The sequence below is a fragment of the Poeciliopsis prolifica genome, unplaced genomic scaffold (assembly GCF_027474105.1).
Source record: "Poeciliopsis prolifica strain line A6 unplaced genomic scaffold, Auburn_PproV2 SCAFFOLD014, whole genome shotgun sequence".
NCBI classification, from domain to species: Eukaryota; Metazoa; Chordata; class Actinopteri; order Cyprinodontiformes; family Poeciliidae; genus Poeciliopsis; species Poeciliopsis prolifica.
Genome location: NW_026562389.1, coordinates 8,671,508 through 8,692,623, shown reverse-complemented (window position 1 = coordinate 8,692,623; position 21,116 = coordinate 8,671,508). Strand labels below are relative to the sequence as shown.

The following is a 21,116-nucleotide window of genomic DNA, read 5'->3' as shown; positions in this document are numbered from 1 at the left end:
AATTGTATTTAAGAGTCAAAAACCATTGTACAGAACATACAGCAGGAAAAGCCCGATGGTGCTGGAGCTCTGTTAGGGTTGCTAGGTAACGGCGTCGTGTCCGTCAGTTGTGACTTAAAAATTCGGGAGGTTTTAGTTTGACCTCTTGAGCTGTTTTAAAAAACAGTTGAGACTCAAGTAGAAGTATTCAAATGTGCAAGATGTGAAGTTTATATAAGCGGTTTTCTGGGCTACATTGTTTTTGTTCTCCCAGCTAAGTTTTCTTGTTCTTAATCACAACAAACTCTTCATAAGGTGCGTGTGTGATCATAGCTAAGTCTTCTGAGATATTCTTGATTTTTACTATTAATCTTTGTGGATCACTCAGACCTTTCTAATGATGTACAGTAGAACTTGGATCTGTACCTCAACTTGTTCTTGAAAAAAAAAACGTTTATTTTTCTTCTGTCAGAGCTGGTCTCTGTCGATGAAAACCACTTACACACTCTGCAATAACTCTCCAACATGACAGCCTTGCTGTCAGCTAAGGGGATGTTAGTAGTGCCTGTGTCCTTGTTTCGGTGGTCCACCGGGACCCCTCGGTCCTCTCCATGTCCCTCAGCTTCCATGAGGCTCCACTCAAATATTTATAGTGATCTGCCTCACCAGCTTACTGGAGGCCCTGTTCTATTTTGTGCATCATACACACACATGCAGTCACCATGTAGCAGTTCAGTAAATGCTGTTTTAATGAGAGGGTACTCCAGGCAGTCTTGCACCTGAGTGCAGCTTGTTCCTGCCTGTTAATGTGGATCCATGCCCATCCTTGCTCTGTTCCTGCAGTGATGCATCGTGCTATTTTTGACCGATTCTTGTTCGTTTTGTTTTTAATCTGTTCTTCCTCTCTCTTCTCGCTTCATGTGTAATTTTTGGCAAGGTAAGGAGTGCCCTCCCCATCCCCCCATTCTCCATCCCCTGTTTTCCCACTCCTATGGTATCAAATAACCTCCCGTATATTTTCAGGTTTCCTCAGAGCTCCCTCACTTTGCTCTGGGTCTAAAATTGTCTTTAATGTGCATCTCTAACGCCTGGATGCTCAGTGAGACTGTTTTTGTTCACCCCCCACAGTTCATCATTTCTCTTGTCTCTCAAATCCTCTCCTCTTAACAAACGACCAGAGATTAAGAGAGCATGAACTTGACTCTTTTCTGACCCCGTTTAGTCCCCTTCAGAAGCAGGCAGCGTTTGGGAACTGTGTGCATTCATGCCATTTTCTCCTCTATTTATAATATTCTGCTTACTTATCATTTCCCTTTTCCTCCTCCCCCCTTCTTTACTGCTGAATATAAAAATTTACATCAAGCATGAGATGATCACTGAGGCAGACATGAAAGCCATGAAAAAAATGGGAAAGATTTTTCTTCTCTTCTATTTTTTTTCTCTCTTTCTTTTTAAATAAATTCTTGATTTTAAAATATTCAAACATATGCTTAAAGTCTAGTTCCATAAAAGAGTTTAATAAATCCACAAATTTTCTCTATATCTATCTTTGGAACATGTTTAGATACAAAAAAAAAAAAAAATCAGGGAGCAAGATGTTCAGAGAACAAGAGGAACAAGAGAGATGAAAAACAGGAGAAGGAAAAGAAGGGAAAACATGCCAGACTTCCAGAAATAGTGGTTTTACGTAACTGGCGGGACGCTGATGTGATTGCATCTGATTAGACTTGAAACTGCACTCAGCCACTTGAAGAGATTTCATCCATGGAAGCAAGAAAGACCTGAGTCACACTTTAACCAGCAGGTCATGTTTTATTCACGCCAATGTACCGACAGGAACAGATTGCTCTCCTTTAGGTTATAATGTACATATTTTACAATGATAGTGTACCTGATATAGTGCAGTTAAGTTTATCTATGTACTTCTCTTTCACATCAACATGCTGACATGTCCAAACTTTAATTTTTTTTAAATATTTAATGATTGTTTTAATCTTCACTACAAAAAAAAACAACAACAAAAAAAAACAGAATCTTGCAAAGTATTTTTGGTCTAGTTTCAATGGAAAATATCTTAGTATTTGAAATAAGACAAAACTATCTTACAAGTAATTTTTCAGCAAGATATAAGAGCTTGTTTTACATAAATAATTCCTTAATATTGATAAAAAGACACACCAGTTCCACTTATTATAAAATATCAAGATATTATTCTCATTGCATCCTACACCAAATAAAAAAATGGTTGGCTATGGAAAAACCAAAACTTAAAACTAAATTAAATTAAATAAAGCTATCAGCTCCCTTCTCTACAAAAGCCATTATTAAACCTATGGGTTTCTAGCTTTTTTTTTTATTATTATGTTTGTTTTCATAAAGACCTGGCTATGTGTGGATGAAACCTTATTTGCACAAATGTGAGTAAAGTGGCATTTCTATCGGTCCTTATGAGAGATCTAACATTGCATTAAAAAATTCATCCTGTTTAAGCCAGTCTCAAAAAATTGCAATACTAGTACTTTTAAAATCAATATTAAGGAATTATTGACTTAATACAATATGTGATATTTTGGCAGAAAGTTATTTGCAAGTTAGTTTTGTCTTATTTCCAGTGCACTAAGATATTTGCAATAGAAACTAGACCAGAAATACTTGTTAAGATTCAGTGTTTTTGCAGTGTTCTAGCTCGGCTCGCTCCACCAACGTTTGAGCCCCTCTGGGGGAAACATTAATTCAAAGCAGCCAGACTTCCTTCTATCTATTCTTGAGCAGAACTACCTCGCAGACTACTTATAGTTTCCACTAGCTGTTGCGAGGGATTGTTCGTTTTACTACTCATCAGAGAACCGAGTCTAAAGTATTATTCCCATCTCACCCCTTCCCTCTTTACCCTTAATTAGAAAGCAGACTGGAAACTAATCCTCCTTAAGGCCTCCACAGGCAGGGCTTATTGTTGGGCTTACATGGCCGCCGTGTGTGGTGGCCGTCATCTTTGTTTCAGCTTTCTTCTCGTCCCGAGGGGAACATTCGAGTCGGGATACTTTTTATTTCACTGACAACAACATTATTATTATTTTTCTTATTCACCCCTGGAGCCGCTCTCTAGCTTGGAAGTATGCTTGAAATCCTAGTTACATTAACTTCCCATCCGTTTTCGTTTGAGTTATGGAAGAAAAGGACTCAACAAAACCCAGATGTATTCAGTTTTGCCAATAAAAGCACATTTTATGTGAAGTGCATGCTTCACATAAGATGTGAAAGGAAGCAACATCAAGAAGAGTTGGACTTTTAAATGAGTCACTAACTTAAAGTAGTGATGGATATTGGAGGTAGGTGTGATTTCTTAATTGGAAGGTGCCCCAAAATAGTTTTTCAATGCCTAACTAAGGCTACAGCTGCTAATTTTTGCTTCATTAAAAAAATGATTGAGTAGAAAGTTGAGCTGTACAATATTAAGAAGATGTGGCTCTGATTAACCTACATCTCCCATTCTTTCTCCTCTATATTGTAGCCTCTCTATTATATCTAGGTCAGGTGTGAGCAGAAGAAGTCTATCTAGCTTACGAAATAGAAATCTATCTTTCATGACACATGGAATATAATTGCCCACCAGAATTTGCACATTTTGATAACATTTCTCATTCAGAATATTTTGCAGCTCAACTACAAAGATCTAATGAGAACAATAAATCTTAAAAATGCCACAAGTGTTGTCTTTGAAAGACGAATCAAAGTATAATCAACTCAGAAACTGTATGTTTAACTGCTTTGTTTTTTTTTTTTGCATTCATCCCTGCAGCAGCCAAGACTTTACTCAACAAAAAGGCAGATGTTAAGGTAAGACTTTATTGTCTCCCTCAGGCATTTCAGGCCTTCTTTCTCTTCTTTGTTTGTCCTTGTTAGTCTGTCTTCTCTTCCTCTTTGCTTTTTTGTCTTGCTTATTTTTTGTTTTTGTCAAGAACAAATGTATTGTCTTGTCCTTTCTCGTGATAGACGTTGGATTTGTGGGCTTGTTTTTCACTTGTGTGCATCCAAACGAGGGCTTGTGAGTTTTATGTTCGGCAGTTTTAGATACTTTTACATTTAAAAATGGCTCTTATCTGGATGCACATCTGCTCTGCATGTTGCTCCCACTAGTGCGTCCTTCTGATTTCCCCTTTTAAGCTTGAATCCTACCATTATCTGCGTCTTCATTATTGAATAAAACCATCTGCTGGCCCTCCTCATTTCATCACTTCCTCTCCCTTTCGTTGCTTCCTTTTCCTCCTCACCCCATCTGGTTGTTAACCCCACGTTTCCACTCATCCTTTAATGAAGATCTCTCGCCATCCCACGCTCACGGAGACACTCCGCAGTAACACATCCCACACACAGCTCCCATCAGCGTGTCTGCATGCATGGCGCTGAAGCATGGAACATACTGTTCGGCTATGCGTTATGTTGGAGTTTGCACAGGTGAGCGTTTGTCAATATGTCCAGTTTGCCTTTTTTAAAATCGGACACCCAGAAAGTGAAAATGTGGGTGTGAGCGTGCCTGCACATGGAAAGTGTGTAAGCGTGGGTGTCGGTGTTAAGTGTGCGTGTTGGTGAGAGTGAACGCCCCCCTTCCTGCTTGTTCGGTTCAGCAGGGAATGTGACTCCAGTTCCAGGAATAGCTGCCAGTCTGGACCCTGGAAACTCAAACGACAGAAATAGACTCTTACTTCCAATGCGGCGCTCTCATCGCCTAGCAACAGGCTCCCCACACAATCGCCCCGAAGCATTTCTAAAGTCGTCCTCTTCATTTGCTAATGTCCCCGCTTTTCATCCTTTTTCTCCTCTCTTCGCCTCGATTCTCCTTATTTCCTCCACATGTCCTCATGTTTTTGGGGCCTCCTCTCATTCGTTTTCCCTCCTGGTTCATTAATGCATAATGGCACCTGATGCTTCCCAGCTGAAGCACCTGTCCAGCGCTTGCAGGTGACCTCTCTTTGGCATTATCTGCCCTGTAGCACCTTTAGCCTCCTCTGCTGCCAGAAACGTCAATTAAAACTTTCACTGCAAAAATACAAAACCTTACCAAGTACCTTTGGTCTAGCTTCTGGTGCAAATATCTTACTATGCTGAAATAAGACAAGTAACTTTTTAGCAAGCAATATAGGCTTGTTTTAGGTCAACAATTTCTTAATATTGATTGAAAGGTAAAGGACTAGCTCCATTTATAAAATGTTGTAATTGAAGTAATCTGCCAGTGGAACTAGCACTTTTCTTAATCAAAAATGAAGGATTTATTTGCTTAAAACAAGCTCTTATCTCTTACTAAATCAAAACGTTTTGTCTAATTTCAACTGTAAGATTTTGTATTTGTGCTGTGTAGCTACATTTATTATGAAATAACTTAGAAATTTTAAGTTTCTATTGATTATAAATAATTTTTTATTCATTTTTTGTGGTGCTACTTGTTTCTTGTGGTTAGAAGAGAGGGCCTTTTTTTTATGTGCGTTTACCACCCTGTTTCGCAAACTTCCTTTTTATGCAACGTTTCCCTGATGTCATTCCTTTCTTGCTTGTACCACCTTTCTTTTGCAAGAGCTTTCAAGTCAGACTTTTCTGAACACTGACTTCTTTTCATGATTTTTGCTCTTCATATTTTTTGGACAGAAGTTGTGTTTTAATCTTCAGTCGTCATCATTGCTTGTTTTATTTTCTCCCAACCTCTTCTTTTTACCGATCATCTCCACATCCATCAATAAATCCATCTCATCAATTGCCTGAGGACAGAAACGCAAGTCCAGCTCGACTGTCCAGTACATGGTGAGCACGCTGATTACACATTTGTGCCCTCACTTCTTTTTTGATCATGCTGTTCAATTGACTTTCTTTCGCTTTATTCATCTCTCCTTCACTTTCATTCTGTTTGACAACCGGTGTCAGTACATTGCCAAATTACAAAGGTTTTATTTGAATGTAATTTATGTTTTTTTACATGCTGCTTCTGAGTTGCAACAGGAGCCACTTCACTTCACTTCCTTTTTTATCAACTGACCCAGTAAAGATGAGGCACAAAGTTTCAGAAGGAAAAAGTTTAAAGACAATCCTTGTTCTTAGTATAATCATTAGAGCAACTCAGAAGGTAAACAGATTGTATTAAATGGGAACTCTACCTGAGACTTGGACTTAGATCTTGTTGTGTCTGGATTTGGGCTCAACTCACCTAAAACGTGACTCTAATTATCTAAGTGATTGACTCTCAAAAGTACATATGTTTATTACATTGAAAATGAGGTAAGAGAGAAAAGAAACTTGATTGCAATTGTTCAATGATGTTCTGAAAAGAAGAAATTGTTCACTGTTTGTGACTTCACCTAAAAACAACGTGCTTTGAATTCAGAAGCAGTACATCTGATACATCACGGAAACCTGTGATCAGGCTGAAACCTGTGAACATAATTTATTTTCTCTAGCATAATTAATTTAGCCTTTTGTGAGCTTTTTTCAAATGACACAAAGATATTGAGCCACCAACATGGTTCGATTGAAACGCTGATTCATCGTCTTCCTCACAGATTGTTGCGTTGATGAGGAATCCTTTATCCGATGAAGACGGGCTTGGTTGATGCTATGTTTGTGTGAAAGGAGGAGTTTGTTTGGGAATATTTGCATTTGAGTTTGCTGCATGGGAATGTTTGTTGTTTTTATGGCTGTTTTGTGTTTTTATGGGGGTTTTTTCTGCTTCTTTGTGCTTGCCCGCTTTCGCCTTTGCTGTCCTGTGTTGGTTCACTGGTGTTTAAATGTCATATTATGGCAGATCACATTAACATATGAGCACACACACACGCACACACACTTCTCTTAATAATTTCAATCAGATATTGTCAAGTTGAAAGTAAGCAAAGGCCAAAAATGTTAATGATTGTAGATCTAAAACATACAATCCAGCAGATTTTCCTTATTTAATAAAACAAAGCAAACAAAAATGTCCAAATTATATCTGAAATATGCAGTTTTTATTTTATTTGAATTTTTATGTGTGTATTCTCAGCAATGCAAACAGGATATGGGTCGCTCATTCTTCAAAGCCTTTCCTTTTTATTTTGTTTACTAACATTTTCTAAAAGGTTTCAACAAAGTCTGAGTAAAAGTTGCTTAATATTTGTGGATTTGTGTTTACTATGAAATGTAATTAAATAAGTACTTTGTCATATTTTATTTCCCTGCATCTTTTTAGAAAGGCAGTCCACATTTAATTGTTAGATTTGTTTGACAACATCAAACTGCAACTTTGAGCTGCCATTTTTTGTAGTGTGGCTGCGCAAAATCACTTTGAGGGCCACAAATGGCCCCTGAGCCACACTTTGGACACTTGTGTTATAAAGCACATATGACTCAGCATAGCAAGTTGCAGAACAACTTGAAAGTGAAATTAAATCTTTATTTAATCTCCAATGTTGTTTATTAACCGGATCAATTTCAAGCTCGCCAAAACTTTCCCCACTTTCTAAAAGATTTCTTTCTCCCTTTTTAAAATTTTCACTCCTACTTCACACAATTCTTGGCATTAAGCAAACACTGACCTCGCTTGACCTCGCACCGATGAGTAGGAACTGCTGAGACGGAACAGATTTGCATGTTTAAGATTTTATGTAATGGGAGCTGACTTTCTAAAAGTGACTCACTTTGATGATTCACTTCCACTCCCAGTATTCTGCCCCACTTAGCAATTTCAGGTTGATATTTTCTCCCAGCAGGATTAATGTAGATTCGATGCCAAACCTCTATGATCAGTGTGATCTAGAAAGAAAGTGTTTGCTCTTTGATGTGCGGCCTTCTAAACAGCATTTCATCAAAGCTTTGGGGAGGAAAAAAAAGGAGGTTCAAGGCCAAAAAGCATTGTTGAATGGTTGCTATGTGTCACTGGTGACAGTGAGATGATGTCACCCCCTCATTATCATTAACCAGACCAGTTTGTAGAAATAACATTGAAGATAATGTTCACTGTTTACCCCTGCAGCAGTCTTCTGCTTTCTGGACTCCACACTGTATATGATATGCACCTATTTTTATCCTGGCATGCTTGTGAGGTCATTCACCTATGATTATGTTCCATCTCTTTATATGGAGATTTTTGTTACACATCTATTGAAAAAAAACAATTATATGAAAAAAAAACCATTTGCTAACATGCATGTGCAGAAAATGCAGTTTTCCTGGAATTTGTAGTAAAGACATTTTTACTAGTAGCTTGAAAAATGTATAGCAATCCAACCTTTGGAGTTCATTTCATTTCATTGTTTTAATCAAAATTACCAGCTCGACAATTGATGGCATCCCCAACAAAATCCCAAAAGGTGAATATAACTGAAGCTTATTTCAGATAATGCTACACTTTTTTTAATTGATCATAGCATTGAGGACATTTTTTCTTAATAATGTGTAACACAGACTCTTCACTCTTCAAAAATGATGCATGTTGTTTAATTGACACAAATATTTCAGTGTGAGATTATGTCACAGAATAAAAGATTAACTTATTTTAGTTTTTTTTTTTTTTTTACAGATTTTTACCAGAAACACTAATAAACATGTATATACAGTGCAGTGATTTTTTTTTTAAACTCTTTTGTCTACTTTCAAAAAGTTTAAATGTCTTGTAATCTACTAAAATTGATCTTGATTGTTTCCCAGGTGTTTTGAGGGTCTTCCAATGTTTTTATTTTGACTTTTGCTGCTTTTTCCACTCAGTTTTTATCAAGTTATTTCTGAAAAAAACAGAATGTTGTGCTGTTTGCTTAAAAAGCTAGAAATTTGGGAAAAAAGAAAAAGGACAAAAGTGTTTAAGGTTTAAAACCCTAAAAGTGACTTATTATGCTTCCTTGAACAGATCAGGATAAATCTTTGAGCGATACCAGACATGTTCATGCTTTTCTTTTTTTCTTCTTTTTTTTGCACAAGATCATTCTAAGATAACGATATTTAGATTTTATTCTGATGTTTGGGGGCCTCTTATCACTTTAAATCTAAATAATCTACTGCTGGCCATGCCCCATAATGCAACATTTACACTTGCATGTGAAAATGGCTGCAAACAGATATGCAACCGTACATCTTTGAAAAGCAGAAGTGAAGCAAGAGCTGCTTCTCTGAAGAATTTACAAAACCACAACTGACTTGTCTTGTTCTGGGGTTTTTTGAAGACTGTCTTACAGATTTCTGCTGGTTTATTTATTTAATGTATCAAAAGTTTACAGATAATCTTTATTTCTGGATGAAATCATATGGTCTAAACATTTATCACAATAAAAACCACAAAGAGCTAACAAGCTGTTGATAGGTTTATGTCCTAAAAAATTTGAGAATAAAGAACAAATAATCCCTTCTCTATATATATAAAACATATCACATATTTATCTGAAAAGGAGTGAAAAAAGAGCGGCTTGGAAGGAACCTCAGAAAACAAATATCGACTGTAGAAAGTGTCTCCTTGGGAGCAAAATGAATGATTGAAAGATGATTCAAGACTTCGGCACAAAAACATGACTTCACACTGGTGAAGTGATCAATCACACACACACGCACACACACACACACACACACACACACACACACACACACACACACACACACACACACACACACACACACACACACACACACACACACACACACACACACACACCTGCATGGACACGCACTCTTGCTGTTGTTAACACTTGTTGTGTCTCCTCCCTTTTCCTCTCCTTTCCTGCACAGCCTCAGACAAACAGCACCAAAAACAGCATAGTCACCAGTCCCAAAGGAAACATCCCTTCACCTGCTCTGGTATTTACCTCCCAATTTCCCTTCACCTCAGTGTGTAGGTGTGTTTGTGCCTTAAAGCCCTCTGTCTTCTCCCCACTGCTCTCTATTTGTGTTCTGTGTGCATCCGTCAGTTGAAGGTAATCATCGGCAGGTTCGGTTTTAAATCAGCAGGTAGTGTCAGGAGACATTTCCCTGTGGCAGCTGGGGATGCTGTGTGACTTGCACTCAGGTTGGTTTTGTGTCGCTGTGGCATTTTACCCTTCTGTATAAGTTTTCTAAAAATGACTGAACACCGACAGCCTGCAGGGACTGCCAGTGTGTGTTTACTGTAGCAAAACTATCTCCAGGAACACAAATAACATCTCAATCAATCTTTTTTGTGGATGTTTAAAATCTGATGGATTGAGATGGAAGCTGCAACAAGAAGCTTCTTTAATGTGTGCTTTTTGTCGTAATGCTTATTATCAGCAGCGGTTCTATAAAGTTTTCACCTGCTCCAAATCGGATTAGGATTTAGTCCTAATTGGGAATAAACAAATTAATAGCAAAATAAATATTTTATTGCCTAGAATGCAAATAGTGAACGCTTGATTATATGTTGCAAAGGATGCATCTGCAACTAAAAAAATGTTTCTAACAACACAATACATTGATTATTTTTGCAATAAAAACAAGAATTAATTGATAGCAAAGGTGCTTAATAAGAAATTTTTAAAAGAATTTTAGCCAGGTGAAACTAATTACTCCACTTCATTTATGGGTAACACATATTTCTTTTATATCTTACATGCAAAATGTAAATATTTGTACAGTTTTGTTTTGTCTTTCAGCAAATGGCATAGTTTTGACTCCATATGCTCCAGTTAACGATCAATCGAATACTAAATTAGTTCAAGTCAAATCAAAGTTTATTTGTATAACATATGTACAACAACTTTAGTTGACCAAAGTTCTTCACAACAGTCATAATAACATCGTAGGAAGAGAAATGATGAAGCAAGAAATAAAATTATGTTTGGTAAAAATATTAAGACAATTATAAAATACCAAAGACATAATTTTAGCTGCAGTGATTTCCCAAAAACTCAAATCAGGTACTAATATCTGCCTTTTTTTAAGCTGGTCTTGAAGACCAGAAAAAATAGATGACTATTATTTCAGTAATCTTTTCAATTATTTCAGCATTAGTACAGTTTCTTCACCATGTAAGAACAGAAAGTTTTGGAAAATATGTTTTTTTTTCTTCAGTCTTCTTCCCAGGCTGCAGAAAATTCATCATTTGTGTTATAAATCCACATTGAAATTGTGGTTTTGTTTTTTAATTCCACTTTTCTAAAAGTAGGTCCTGTAAATTGTGAAATACATTTGCCAGCTACTATATTATATTCCCACTTATCCCCTGCAGGCCACAGTTATAAATGGGTGGAAACATAGCTCCAGATGCTGCTCTCATGATCTCACCAACTGTGACATGTAACACAGCTGAGCATGTAATAATAATCTATAATATCTTCTACTCTGCTGAGTAAAAAGCAACTCGTGCTGCCAGTTCTAAACCAGGCTGTGTGTTGCTCATGTGTGGCTGCGAAGTCCACTTATGCACTAAGGTCAGGTACAGAGAGTTTAAGGGAAGAGTTACATCTAAGAGTTTAACACTCTTGTAAAAAATAAATAAATAAAATGTTCACTGAAGCTGTTTGTAGAACAGACAGATTCTCTGATCCTTGAAAGTAACTGAGAGCGTTTGGAGGGGCAGAGGTTTGTTTTTTTTTCTGTCAGGGACTCAAACTAGTTAGCGTTTCATTTTTTCTAATCAGGAGCAGATTAGAAAAACTGCTTTCACTTCCACAAACCTCTGATCATCTGACCTGGAAGCTGTTGGTTCCAGTGGAGGAATTTGCAATACATATTTTCAAGCCAGTTCTGTCTTGTTTTTTAAACTGAGTCGGTTTAATTGAACCCGAGTGAGGTCACCGGCACTTCTTTCCATCGCATCATACGATGGCATCAGCAATCACACCCCAGGTACTTTGTTCTCACTCATCGTTGCCGCCATCATCATCCGAGTTGCCATCGGTGCTCGTTTCCCTAGGAGACGGTTGCCTAGGCAACACCGGGAGCATCACAGAGAGAGAAAGAGAGGAGAGAGAGGAGCAATGATTGGTCATCAGAGAGGTGTCACTTCCCACAGGGAGCAGAGTGCTGTAGAGGATATGGAGGGCGCTGACGGCTTCTGATTCACTGTATGTCGAGTGAAGAGTGAGAACAGCTGTAGAGAATGGAGTGGAGGAATAAAAAAACCAGTTAAAGGGTTTGAGTCATGAGGAATCGAGGCCTGCAGAAATGAGAAGTGAATAGTGTTGGACTGCATGTCACAAAAGTGAAGCTCTAACAATGCGGCTTTTTTGTTTCAGGGGGAGAAAAATGTCTGAAATGGTTCATTGTTTTTACAACACCGTTCTCATTTTATTTATCAATTAATCTATTGATTAATCATTGTGCAAATTTTTCATTTAATCCTTTTTTATACAACGTTACCAATACATTAACCAATGCAAAGAAATAAATAATTAGGTTCCTTTCTAAACACAAAAATAAAACATTAGCGTTGTTGTTTCCAAATCAACATGGACTTGTTTTCTTTGTATCATTTGAGGTCTGAAAGCATCACATATTTTTTGTGATTTTGGCTATTTGTCATTTTCTGAAAATAAATTAAAACATTTTTGCTTGGAATTTTGGAGACATGTTATCGGTAGCTCATAGAATAAACAAGAAACTATATTAAATTTTACTCAAACATATACCAACCGAAAGGAAAATCAGAGAAACTGATCATTTGCAGTGCTCTCTTAATTTTTTCCAGAGCTGTATTTGTTTCCAGAATATAATTATGAAATGACCGTTCTCTCTCTGGTCCATCATTTCTGTTGAATCCAAGCTGTTAGATCGGTTTGACCTTTTTTCTTATTTATTTCTTATCCTGGGTTGTGTTGCAGCTTTTGTGCAGGGTTTGCCAACTCTTTGCATGATCTATGCTGGATGATTCTTCCCTTTAGATTTCTGACAATCCTCATGGTTCATTGCTTGTTTGTGTCACTGAGAACATGGAGGTCAAACTTCTACATGCACAGCTGGCTGGTCCAGAAATACATTCCTGCTGTTTTACAACAGATTCAGATAAGTTCAGGTTTAAAAAAAGGACACAGTTGGTTGACTTTTATAATGCATGCTGTGGGGAAATCTGTGCTTTCCTTGCACAAGAGTCTTTGGGCAGTTTGATGTAGCGTATTCTTTGAAGTTGAAAGCCAGTTTGATGTGGTGATTTTAAGCAATTTGGTTGGATGACTGTGTCTGTTCCTCGTTCGTTAGTCTGCAGGGAGCAGAGCTGACTCCAAATTACAGTTTTCAGCTCATCCACCCACTCTGTCGCTTTGTTGGAGGGTTCTACCCCCCATCTCCTCCACCAGCGTTTCCTTCTGTTGTTTCTCTCTTTTTTTTCTTTACTTACCATTTCTTTCTACATTTACTTCATATTCTGCTCTTTCTCTCACGTTTCCTCCATCTTCTTCTACCTCCCCTCCTCTTCTTCCAGGAACCTCAGACAACTGTCATCCATAATCCGGTGGACGGGACAAAGGTATTCGCCATTCCCAAGTCTGGACCTCACTCTTCATCCTTTTTTTTTTCTCATTCTCCTCCTTTTCCTCTTCCTTCTCCTATCCTTTTTACATGCATTTGTGTGAGTGCACCTCTGCATTGTGTGTGGATTTAGTGTTTGTGTGAGTGTGGCAGAAATTGAACTCCTGATATTTATGCTGTTATTTTAAAAAGCTGAGATTAGCTAAAAGATGTTTCTTACCTTTGCATGTGAATTTGTTGTCAACCAGTTTTGTAAATAAACAGACCTGCAGCAGGAAGAACTGCTGAGGATTTTTCTTCTTTATGAACTTCTGCTTACAAACAAACTATTTGTTCCTGTCTGGCTTTTAGTTCAGAAACTTTTTTACTCAAACTTCCTCATAAATGTGTGCATTTTCCTAATTTACAGTATAATTGAAAAGTTAGCCAAGTTTACTTTAACTAGGAACGAAAGGTGAAATCTGTTTATGGATTGATTTACCTATAGTCACAAATTAAAATGTTACAGTGTTCAGACACAAGACCAACCAAGGATGATTTTTAAAACAGACATTTTAGCCTTTTAAAAAGTTTTTTTGTGTGTGTTTTCAGTACTTGTTGGAGGCTAATTTTGCACAAATTACTGAATTAAAGCAGAGTGACATGGAGAGAGCTTGTTCTGGTGTTGTGTTAATTGCTTTCATGATTCCCTTCAACTCGCCTGCATTGTTGGCTCTAATGTCAATAATGCATCAATATAATCCAGACGAACCGGGATTAGAATATTCAATAGCAAAAATGGCAAAGTTAAACAAAAAAAAAACTTTCCCCACAAATATTTATCAGAGTTCTTTAAAAAAAATTCCTTATTTTCTATACAGTGTGCTTAAACAAAAAAAAGTGAAATTATGGCTAATATCTGTCTTGTGTTGGAAAAGTGAAAAGAATTTAATTAATTTCCACTTTTTCTACAAGCTTATGCCACCTCTGAATTTAAAACATGTTTTTACACGATATGCATTAGGAAGTTGTGCATGAATCTGCATGAGTTTGCAGAAAGATTTCTTTCATCCAGGCATGACTAAGTTTTCTGTGACGTCCAGTTTTTATAAACTTTTTTCACACTCAAAAACTTAAAGTTTTTGACACCCATGTAATCTAGAGCAGAATACTTATTCTTTAGTACTAAAGTCAATCTGACATCCAATGATTTTAGGACAGAATGCTGATAAATTGCTTTATAAATATGAGTCATAAAATTGCAAAATGTGCAAAGAAACAAACAGAAGGTGTGATCAGATATTTAGAGCCTAACAAATGTTACAGTTTTCTCCCCCTCTTCTTGGCAAAAATGCAGTCAACATCCTTCTTGCTCTTTCTTCCTCTGCTCAGGTCACCGGCTGCTCTTTTAAAGGCTATATAAATCCACTTTTGTGCTCTTGAAGCTGCTGGTGAACGTGTGCACTCACTAATCAGGTCATGGAGTCTCTCAGCACCCTGTACATGCAGGGGAATTTAGACCCATTTATTCTGCTAATTGGAAATCAGAAACTCCTCTTCTGGCGAAAGGAGTGACAGAAAGGCAGGCAGACAGATAGGTGGATAAATATATCCGAACGGCGTGCCGCTCTGCCCGGGATGACAGCCGATCTTCCTGTGAGAAGCTCGGCTGATTTTGAGAAAGGTAGAAAAGGCTCCTCCAGTTAAAAGCTTCAGAAAGCCATTATTTGATGTATGCAGAAAGTGTTTAAAGCTGCAGTATGTAACTTTTATGTATAAAAAAAGCTATTTACATATTAGTTAAAGCTGTCACTATAGTCTTATAGTGTAATATGAGACAAATAATCTGTAAAAAGGTAGATTTCCACCTTTTCATCCTTGGGCTAGTATTGCTGCCTACAAAAATGCACAGATCCTAACCAAAAACAATCAATCAGATCCAGGAGGAGGGTCTTAGCGCTGTCAGTCAACCTCATTTACACACTTCTAAATGTGATAATAGCTAAGAAACATCCTGCCATTGCAGAAAAATCTGTCGCAGTAACAAAATATTGACTGTAAACAATAATGATGTTGTTTTGAGATTATTTTCAAGCAATCTTGTAATGCAAGAGCACATTCTCAAAGATCAATAAACCTTAATTTTTGGTAGAAAGAAAGAGCAAAAAGGGAAAGAAGATGAAATGAAAATTATTAAGGTAATTTTAATTTATTCTGTGATTTATTGATTTATTGCGTCAGGTCTACTAATCAGTGGCCATGCTAACTAGCTTGAGTATTCACTGCAGGCTCTGCTATCAGAAAGAAGCTGCAGCTTAGCACAGAAGAAGCAAAAGGTGATGAGCCTTTTGCTTCAACACTAAGACCCGCCTCCTGGCTCTGATTGGTTGTTTCTGGTTAGCACTGGGAGAAGACAGAGGACCTCGAGGTTTTTTCACAGATTATCTGTCTCATATACTATCACGACATAGTGACCGTTTCAACAAATACGTAAAAAAACATATTTTATAAAAGTTACAGTCTGGAGATTTAAGGTCAAAAGTTGATTTGATGTCACAGTTTTAACAATGACTCTTTCTAACATGTGCAGGACCTTTGGCTTCCTCTTGTGAACAGTTTCCACATGTAATAGATGTGCTGCTGTTCATGATGTGTCATGACAGGATGCGCCCCCTGCTGGCCTGTGTTCCGCCTGTGCAGATTTACCTTGTTTACCCTTCGTGTGACAGACGTCTTTGTGTGTATCCTGCTCAGTGTGAATCCCCTGCTGTGCCTGAACACAACGTAATTGGTTGATTTGTTTTCTTCTCCAGGAGTCGTCAGACAGCAGCAACACCACCGTGGAGGACGAAGATGTGAAAGGTAAGGCCTCACCGATACAAACGAGTCTGAGCTTCTGTTTGCTGACATTAAAGAAGCAGTAAATTACAGGATTTATTTTACAAGCACTTTATGTTTTTATGATGCCGTTTTTGAGGCAGCCAGCTTCTGTAACTGCAGCCATGAATATTATATCAGGCAGATGAGTAGGTTTTACAACAGCAGAGGAAATATTTTTTCTTCTTCTTTTTGGTTGCCTCTTTTCAGAGAGGCCTCTTTGGTACAGAAAGAGCATCTTTCTGAAAAGATTCAGTTTGCGAATATTTGTTATAACGATCTGTACAGCCTCTAAAATTAAGCCTTCGTTTTATCTCTGTCTTTGTTGTTTGTGGGACTGAAATATTTTGAGTCTCGATGGCGAAGCAAAAATTGTTTACAGACAAACACTGTCTAGCTCCCCATCTCTTTGTTTGTCTCTCTGTTCATCCATCTGTTCATCCTTCATCCATCAACCAATCAGTCATGTTATTTGTCCTACAGTAAATCTGTCCATCCAATCAGTTATCCATCCGTCCAATTTTCTGTTTGTTTATCTAGCTGTCCAGGAATCCAGCTATTTGTCCGTCCAAACATTTCTGTCATCCATATGTCTGTTGATAATTGTCATCCAGCCATTTGTCCATCCATCCATCCATCCATCCATAGACCCAGCCATTCATGGATTCATGTATTTGTTCGTACATCCATCAATCCAGCCATTTCAACCATTCATTCATCTGTTCATCCAACCGTTTTTAGCATTCATCAATGCGTCAAACTTTCTGTTTGACTATCAGTTCATCCATCCATCCTTTAATTTATATGACAAATCATTTATTCATCCTTCCTTCCATCCGTATATTCATATAGCATCCTTCCTTCCTTCTTTTTGTCCTTTCCTTCCTTTCCTCCTTCCTGCCTTTCTTTTGTCCTTTATTCATTCAGTCATTCCATCCATCCATTCATCTTCCTTCCATCCTCAGTTAATTTAAATAACCAATCATTTGTTTTTCCTTCCTTCCTTCCATCTTTTTCAAGTCCTGATAAACTATTGAGTTTGGATTTTAAAAGTGTGCTGGAATCCTGATTTTATATTTTTTTGGAAACTGCTGATAAATGCCCTTGTCACTGGATGTTTCCTGCTTATGTTCTGGATTTTGAATAAGGGTAGAAAATAACTCCATGTTCTCAATGTATTTGTGTGTAAACGCCCACATAAAGATCCTGCTGCACATTATAATTGTTGAGAGAATTCTTCTTCATAAAAATGTTTCTGCTTTAAATCAGCTGAAAGCTAACATTTTACTGACCCCTGGTGGAGCCCGGCTGCATTGCCTCATCAGGATGCATTTTGTCACCTGCTGTGCGATTGTTGGTGTGTCTGAGAGGTGAGCAAAGGGCTGTAAAATGTTACATGTCTTGTTCAGCTGCTTCAGTTTGGCTCTCATCAAACATGTTGGGTTGAATCGAGGATCCTGAGTAATCCGTTCCTCAAAATACCAACACGCCTGTTCGAGTATTCAGCTGGCACAGTTGCCACTGAGCAGAACATAGCCTGCATATTAGAAAAGAAACTCCACACTGCACTTTTGTTTCGAGTCTTTTTTTTTTAGCTTCTGTGGGTGTGTCTGAGTTTTTCTACCCTGCGGAGTTCAGCACAGAGAAAAAGCCCCGCTTTCAACATCTCAGCTGAGTAAAATGTGTCTAAATGGGGTCATGAATGCTTCATTTCAGTGTCAAGCACACAGAACAGAATGTGCACTTCCATCTTCTCTTCCTCTTTGTTTTTTTTTTTATTCCCTTCCAAGCACAGATGAGAACTGCATGAAAGCCAAACCAGAGTTAGAAAGACAAAACAACAATAAAGTGGAACAGAAGCAGTAGTCTGTTAATATCTTTTTTTTTTTAGTTATTTGTCAGCTCAATATTTTCCAACTGGAAGACAATTTTTTTTTTTTTTCAGGATTTTTATGACGGTTTGAGTTTTTTGCAACCGATAATGACTAACACCTCATATCAGCTTTAGCTTTAGTGACAATAAAGCTGAATAATTGTTCAAATCTTTTCAAAACTTCTGACCAAAGTGTTGTGGGGTTTTTTCTGCTGGAGCAAAAGAGGCAACTGTGATTGTGCTTGCAGCCATTTTTCAGCAAATATCAGAAGCGATTTGTGGATTGCTAACTAGGATAACATGAGGAAAGAATGAGACATGAGGAAAGGATGAGGCATAAACATGAACCGTTTGGTTTGACTGATTAACTCGGAGCCAGTGATTTCAAATTGAGCGTGGCACAATATATTACAATGTTCTCATATTGTGAACATCAACAATAATATGCATAATAACAATGTTGCAAAAACTGAAGTGACTGCACATCTTCAATTATTTTTAACCAATCTGATTGACCAATTGACTTGTTTCCAGAATTATCAGGATAATCTAAATTTGCCTGATGCCAATCTTTGCCTTTTCCAATATCTGATTTTATGTGAAAAGACGTAAAATTTCAGAGTGCTGCAGTTTGTCTCCCTGGTCAGCAACGACTCTTCACCAGCCTGCCTTCAATTTCCTTTGCAACCAACTGCTGTGCTGCTATTACTGAGTGGATGAAAGGTACAACTTCACGTTTTAGCTGAAAAAACTATTTTTGCAGAATATTGAAGACGTGAGGCTCCCAAAACTCTAGGTATATACATCCAGATATATTCAGAAACTCAGAAACTTTGCTATGGAGTTGGTTTTAAAAAAAAAGAAAAAGAAAGTATGGCTTTTTCCATCCTGTTATCCTCAGAAAAACTTTTAAAGCTTGAAAGCTGCCTTGAAGTTGTTACGTCGTCACAGCAACGTTTTATGAGGAAGCAAATAAACTGAATGTTTTTCATTTTATCGGGTAGTTTACGATGTAATGTGGGAAACCCAAACACTCCATCTGACTTTCTTACATTTCTTCTGATTGGTTTGATCCTTTCACAGCATGCATACCAGAAATGCATTACTTCTAGAAACATAATAACTTCCCTTTATTGCTTCCAAACATCCCTTTGCAATAATGAAGTTGACAGTGGGTGAAATAATTATAGAATATTTCTAGTGGGGTCAGAGACACAAGATTCACTCTAGATATCTGCAACACAGAAGCCAGTAAACCACACATAGAATTATGTGTGGTTTACTGGCTTCCACAAATCTTCTGAAGCAAACTTTAAGTAAACAAAATGTAGGGTTTTTTTCTTCTTCAGAAGTGGTGTCTTGTGCAGAACGTCTTGAGTAAATTACGTATTGTTTTCATGGTAAAACTGTCCTTTCTATCTTCAGGTGTTTATGAAACTCATTCCTCTTTGATTCTTTGAGGTGTTCTAATTTGTGTTGAGGTCTTAAAATAATTTTTTCAGTCAAAAATCCTAGAAGAGACACATGATCATGACTGATTTATGGTGGAATATTGTTCTTTCCACTTCAAAATTATGGGTTCAATAGCTGCATTTACATTACAAATATGTGCAAATCTTTGTTGATGTTCTGCTGTGATCAAAAAAACATAATTTCGCAATTGCAGTGTTTCCATTAAATTGAGAACTCAATGAAAATGACACGTGAATAAGTTTTGTCATTAAAAAAACACTTCCTGTCATCTACTTCATCTTTCCTGCCAGTTGGCAGCTTTGGTTTGTTGAGCACATGATGCAGAACAAAAGTGTTTCCATTGCGGTTTTGCAAAATAAATAAATTTCTTTGAAGTTGAAAAATCACCTCATCTTAGAGTAAAAGTAAAGTGAGTTTTTTCAAAATTTATGCAATTCAATTTAGCAAATTTATTCTTGCAATTCCATTTTGCACAATTTTAAGGTAAATGAAAATGCAGGTTGTGATCCTCACCGGCACTTTAAATAGTTTTGAAATACACTGGGATTTCTTTTTGGCTTTCTTTCTTTTTGGCTTTCTTTTCCTCTTTTATTCCAGTTTAACTTGACATTTTAAAAAAAAAAGTTATTTGACATATAAAACATGGTTAGATAACCTGGGTTGGTACCATCTGGTATTTTGTGTGGATTTTATTTCACTGGCCGTATTAAAACCACTAATGAATTGTTAGTATACTTTGTAGTCCTTAAAGCCCGACACCGTCCTCCTCTCTCAAATTCAACCCCTGTAGGAGCTTGGGCAGGGTTGGGGAACCTTTGACAGAGACACTGAGGCTAAAATAGGGGGAGGCCACCTAAATTTAGCTTTAGTGGCTGGAAACCGCAACGGACCGCCCAGAGAGGTGACACAGTGAACACACGCCGCTCTTCTAGCGCCACCCCTGGAAGGCATTCGTCTCACACGACACTTTTATGGATCTTGAGATTTAAACGGGGGTGACGGCGCAGAGAACACCTCATGGGCTAGGTGAGCGCGGGAAGGGGGGCCGCTCGTGCTCTTCTGGAACAGATTGTGCCTTCGTAGTCTTTTTGGGGTCTTGTCAGGTTAGTGCTGGACAGCTGCTTTGTAATCCAACACCCAGGCTGACTTTGGAGGATGCAATCTGTTGTATTAGCCTCAATATTGCGCTACTTGTTAGACTCAGTTACATTTCATGCTGCTTGTTTTGGAGACGTGTAGTTATTCTGAAGAACGTTTACTGAGTTTATTATTTACAGGGTTGTCGTAAGTTATTGGTAAGTCAAACATTGTGGATTTGGAGGTTACTTGTCATTGTTTCTGATATTACTCTTGCTCTTAGAAGATGGGAGTGTGCAGATCTTCATTGGGATTTTCCCCACATGCTCGGTTCCTTTTTAAGAATCACATTCATGTGCACCAGGTCAACGAATGTCTTCCAAAAGTTTTAATTCTCCTTCAACCTTTTCACTAATTTCTACAAACTTCAGAGGATTTC

At 37.6% G+C, this 21,116-nt stretch overlaps 1 protein-coding gene across 43 annotated transcripts in view; it reads left to right on the top strand.

Annotated features, from left to right (window-relative positions):
* The window catches only part of camk2b1 (calcium/calmodulin-dependent protein kinase (CaM kinase) II beta 1), an 86,995-nt gene that overhangs the window by 51,797 nt on the left and 14,082 nt on the right, over positions 1-21,116 (top strand). For 6 of the 43 annotated variants that reach the window (XM_055039761.1, XM_055039752.1, XM_055039775.1 and 3 more), the window contains 5 exons: positions 3,782-3,816; positions 5,740-5,772; positions 9,709-9,777; positions 13,352-13,396; positions 16,191-16,239. In XM_055039761.1, the coding sequence (XP_054895736.1) occupies positions 3,782-3,816; positions 5,740-5,772; positions 9,709-9,777; positions 13,352-13,396; positions 16,191-16,239 (231 nt within the window). Of the gene's footprint in view, positions 1-3,778; positions 3,817-5,739; positions 5,773-9,708; positions 9,778-13,351; positions 13,397-16,190; positions 16,240-21,116 lie in introns of all 43 variants that reach the window. The other 37 variants (XM_055039786.1, XM_055039765.1, XM_055039776.1 and 34 more) reach the window with 12 other exon arrangements.